This window comes from Plectropomus leopardus, unplaced genomic scaffold (genome assembly GCF_008729295.1).
Source record: "Plectropomus leopardus isolate mb unplaced genomic scaffold, YSFRI_Pleo_2.0 unplaced_scaffold4831, whole genome shotgun sequence".
Lineage (NCBI taxonomy): Eukaryota > Metazoa > Chordata > Actinopteri > Perciformes > Serranidae > Plectropomus > Plectropomus leopardus.
In genome coordinates this window covers 1-4,345 of record NW_024653009.1, presented here as the reverse complement: position 1 = coordinate 4,345, position 4,345 = coordinate 1, and the positions used below count along the sequence as shown (strand labels likewise).

Below are 4,345 nucleotides of genomic sequence, written 5' to 3'. Positions count from 1 at the left end.
GTTGTCCAAAAATCATATGACCCACCATGATATAATACGTTGTCTAAAACTCATCAAAAGATGTCATAGTATAATATTACCTCCAAAAAATAATAAAAAACGTCATAGTTTAGTATATTGTCCAAAAATAATAAAAAAACATCATAGTACAGTATGGCGTCAAAACATCATAGAAAACATATAGTATAGTATGTCAATAAAAACTAAAAAGAATGTCATCTAAAATTCAAAAAAAAAAAAAAAAAGAGAAGGTAATTGTATGTCGGCCAAAAACATAAAAAAACGACATAGCATAGTCTGTCTTTCAAAAACCCTGCAAAACTCATATCACGTTTAAATATATTCAAATGCAGTTATTCAAACGACAAAAAAACCCAAAACTTAATAATAATAAACCTTAATAAACCAATTTCAAACAGGGTACATGTGTTCATTATGTTTAATTTCCAAATAACTGATGGCAAAATGAGAATATTTACAAAGGACAGTATGTATGATCTGTACAAAGAAATATACATGCAAAAATAAAAACCATAAAAACAAATAGCAAACATGTAATTTATGAAACAAATGAAACAAACATGACAAAAAAGACAATGAAAAACACAAAAAAAACCTAAAGTGAGGTATCCAGTCCACGTTTCCTTGTTGAGCGGCCTGTGCACACCTTTCAAATAAATAAAAGTAACAGAGGACTGTGATCTCTGCTCCTCATAGAATCACTTTTAACGTGACACGTCCTAAATCCACGTTGGATTAATGTAGAGTTAAGTGGTTATACCAACACTATCTTTTTAATTTCCAGGAAAGAACTCAACTCAAATCCAAACCAATCCTCTTTTTTTTTTAAACACGGAACCGGAATTCATGGAAGAAATATTTTGGCAACAAGTATCTGTACATAAAGTTAGATCACCATTTAGTAAATGATGTACAAAAATCTCCCACTGAAATGAAATGAAATGGCAATACTCTATGAAGAATACATACTTTTTAATCCTGTCTCTTTAAGAAAAGGCGCAAGACTAAAACTAATTGTGTATCCTCCAAGGTAGTGTTTAACTCGTGTAAACAGTCATTCCACGTGGTCATAATCTTACCTAACTCGAGTGAAACATAGTCACAATAAAATATTTTTTATTAAGTACTATAAAGCTAAAGCGACTTTGGTGTACCAATACTACGGAGGCATACAGTACAAAAAGTGTTAAATAATTTTTGATCAAACAGAAATGATTGTAGGTTGTGACCTCTACCGTGGCCTGGCCCAGAAGTCCTTACACTCAGAGATCAAATAAACACAAACTACCAGCAGTGCTTGCAGTACCAAGTACATGCTTTTCTCTAGATTTATTACAGATACAACAGATGTCTTCATAAATAGTTGCATAAAATGTTAAAGCCGCAACATTGCACATGATAATCAAACATAACATACAATGAGTGCATTTACAGTAATTAGTCTTCCTCTGCCTCCACATTCACTCCCATCTGACTGGCAGTCAGCGCTGTCTTGTCCTGCTGTCCAGAAGCAGGAGTCCTCAGTGAATGTGAGGGGGGAGAAGGCAGAAGTCTATATACAAGGTAAGGCTTAAACATCTCAGATCTGCGCAACACAAGTTTTGTTCTAGGAAAAGCAAAGGATGGATGTCTATCGTTTCTTCTCAGATTGGACAGTGCAGCATTGTTATTCGCGACATGGTCATCATGGTATCTTAGATTAGGTACATTATAGAAGCGCAGCCATCAAAAAGCTCTGATCGGACGTATAAATGTCTCAATAAAGTCAAGATGCTCAGTCACTGTCTCCACAGAGTCCAGAGCAGCACAGCAGCTTTTCACTGATGAGCAGTTTCTACAATTCTTATTTTTTTCTTGGAAACATAGAGACGGTATTTTTCCTTTGTGTACATTGTTTCTATAAGAAAGGGCTGCTTCTCAAAAGTCTTTGAGTGACAGTTTTAGTGTAAACGAGCAAAAACACACGATGTCTGGGCAGTTTGCTCCTGGCGCCGTTGCTTGATTCGTTGGCATCACTTTCTACTGAAAGCTCTGCGTCTGTGCAGTGGTGTCAAGGCTCGATCATTCGGCTCTTCTGATCAGCTTTAACTCTTGCAAAGGAAAATAAATTACTTCATAATGTTTTTATTATTTTTTTTTTTAGATTTTTGTTCACTTAACTACAAAATCTGTTTTGAGTTGAAACCAGCAAGCAGCAGTAGGCAAGGGCATCCATTAATTGACATGATTGGTGAGAACTCTGTTCTCTGGGCTCTGATTGGCTCAGACCTCAACAGGTCTCAGTGTAATTGGTGAAAGGACTACAGGACTTTAGTAAATCAACATTCTGTGAAAGAGGATAAGATCAGCATTCATTATTTCTCCTTCCTGTTCCATCCAGACCATCCTCGAGGAACCTGCAGCCTACAGAACGGCGTGGATGGAGGCTTCGTTCCGACTCTTCAAACTCGGGGCTGAAGCCGACTTTGGATGAAGCTCCTGACTCCTCCGATGGCGCGGGCATCAGTCTGATGTTTCCTCCTGTCTATGAAGGAGATGAGGCGGGAGGTGTCCAGGCAGCCCTCCGCTCTGTCAGCCAGCCCCGCCTGCAGCCACGGCTCCTGGAGGCAGAGCCCAGCCGGAGGCCTCCTGCTGGGGTCGGTCCTCAGGAGCAGGCAGATGAAGTCCCGGGCCGCCTGGCTGACGCCATGGAAGTAGTCCCTGGGGAAGCTGAAGTCCAGCCGGCAGATGTTGAGGCAGGTCTCCTCGGCGCTCTCGTCGAGGAAGGGGGAGGCGCCGCTCAGCAGCACATAGGTCACCACGCCCAGGCTCCAGAGGTCAGAGGTCAGCGACACGGGCTCTCCAAGGACTAACTCCGGGGAGGCAAACTCAGGGCTGCCCAGCAGAGGGTGGACGTAGTGGGCACTGTTGAGCTGGACCGCATCTCCAAAGTCGGTGAGTTTGACCGTTGGCTGGCCGCTGGAGCTGTGGGCCACCAGCAGGTTCTCAGGCTGCCAAACACATCGCAGGGTCAACATTAGTCAGCTCAGCTTGATTCCTCTTAATTACTACAGTCTAGGCTTGGGCGGTATCCGATTCATACCATCCAGGTTTATGGTGGTATATTAGGATTAGTATATATTCTCACACTTGTTTTCCTTATTAAAACAAAAGAAAAAACACCATACGCCTCCTGAATTCAAGTTTCTTTCTTTCACTGAAATAAGACTGTTAGCTTCATTGCCTCAGTAACTCAAAGTAAAACACATTTGATTCAAACTGCACAGACACAAAATTAAACTCCCCAAAACCATCTTAGTTAGTTCTGCTAGTGATCTAGTTAGTTAGAAGGTAGATTTATTGGTCACTTTTTTAAACAAAGTTTAAAAAACAAAATAACAATTATCCTTGATCTTTCAGGTAACACAAATCCACTGACAGCATCTCTCAAGCTCACTAATTAACACCTCATTATGTCTTGTTGAAAATAACGTGGCTTTCTGGGAGATTATGTGACGGTATGATCTCTGAAGTGTACAATCTGTGCATTCATATAGTACTGCTATGTGCAGCTACAGATGTGGACAAATTTGTTGGTACCCTTCCAAGACAATGGAAGAACCCACAATTTTCTCTGAAATAACTTAACACTGAGAAAAGTAATTGGCATCCATTATTGTTAATTCCATATTTAATGAAAAACAGACATTTACTTGCATACTTTACTCTAAGACACACCAAAGGAACACAGGTATACATGAGACTATTGCTTTTATCTCGATCAGTTTTCAGGAGGAATGAAACATTGTTTCAATGAGCTGTAAGGGTAACAACAAATTTGGAATATCAAGCACAGTGATTAAAAACATAAAGGTTAGACTACTTACTTTTACGTCCAAATGCACAATCCTGCAGTTATGCAGATAGTGTAAAGCTTCTAAAACATCCCTTAGGTAGCAGGCCACTTTCTCCTCCGTCAGATTCCCCCAGCTAACAATGTAGTCCAGGAGACGGCCTTGGTCAACCCTGAAACACAAAAGTCCATCAGATGAAACTTTGAAAATGAAAGTTTGAATCAAAGACTTAATGTAACATGTTTTTAATGTGATGTTTTTGGTCTGTACTCACATCTCCAGGATGAGGGCGTAGCTGCAGGGGGTTTCATACGTGTCTATCAGGCTGACTATGTGGGGGTGCTGGAGTCTCTGGAGCAGATTGAGTTCCTGAGTCACCCGGTCCCTCCTCATCAGCTTCTTGTTCACCTGTTTGACCGCTACGGTACGCTTGGTGCCCCGCTGGTCACAACGCTTGACGACTGAGAAACGACCCCTGGGGAGAGGAAGGA

At 40.8% G+C, this 4,345-nt stretch overlaps 1 protein-coding gene across 1 annotated transcript; it reads right to left on the bottom strand.

Moving 5' to 3' along the window:
* Positions 1-421: 421 nt before the first annotated feature.
* On the bottom strand, positions 422-4,328 carry LOC121939441 (triple functional domain protein-like; the record flags this gene model as incomplete). The annotated part of the gene is made up of 3 exons (XM_042482461.1): positions 422-3,011; positions 3,888-4,026; positions 4,129-4,328. Coding segments are annotated over 3 exons (888 nt in total), but the record flags the coding sequence as incomplete, so codon positions are not given.
* Between the last annotated feature and the right edge of the window lie 17 nt (positions 4,329-4,345).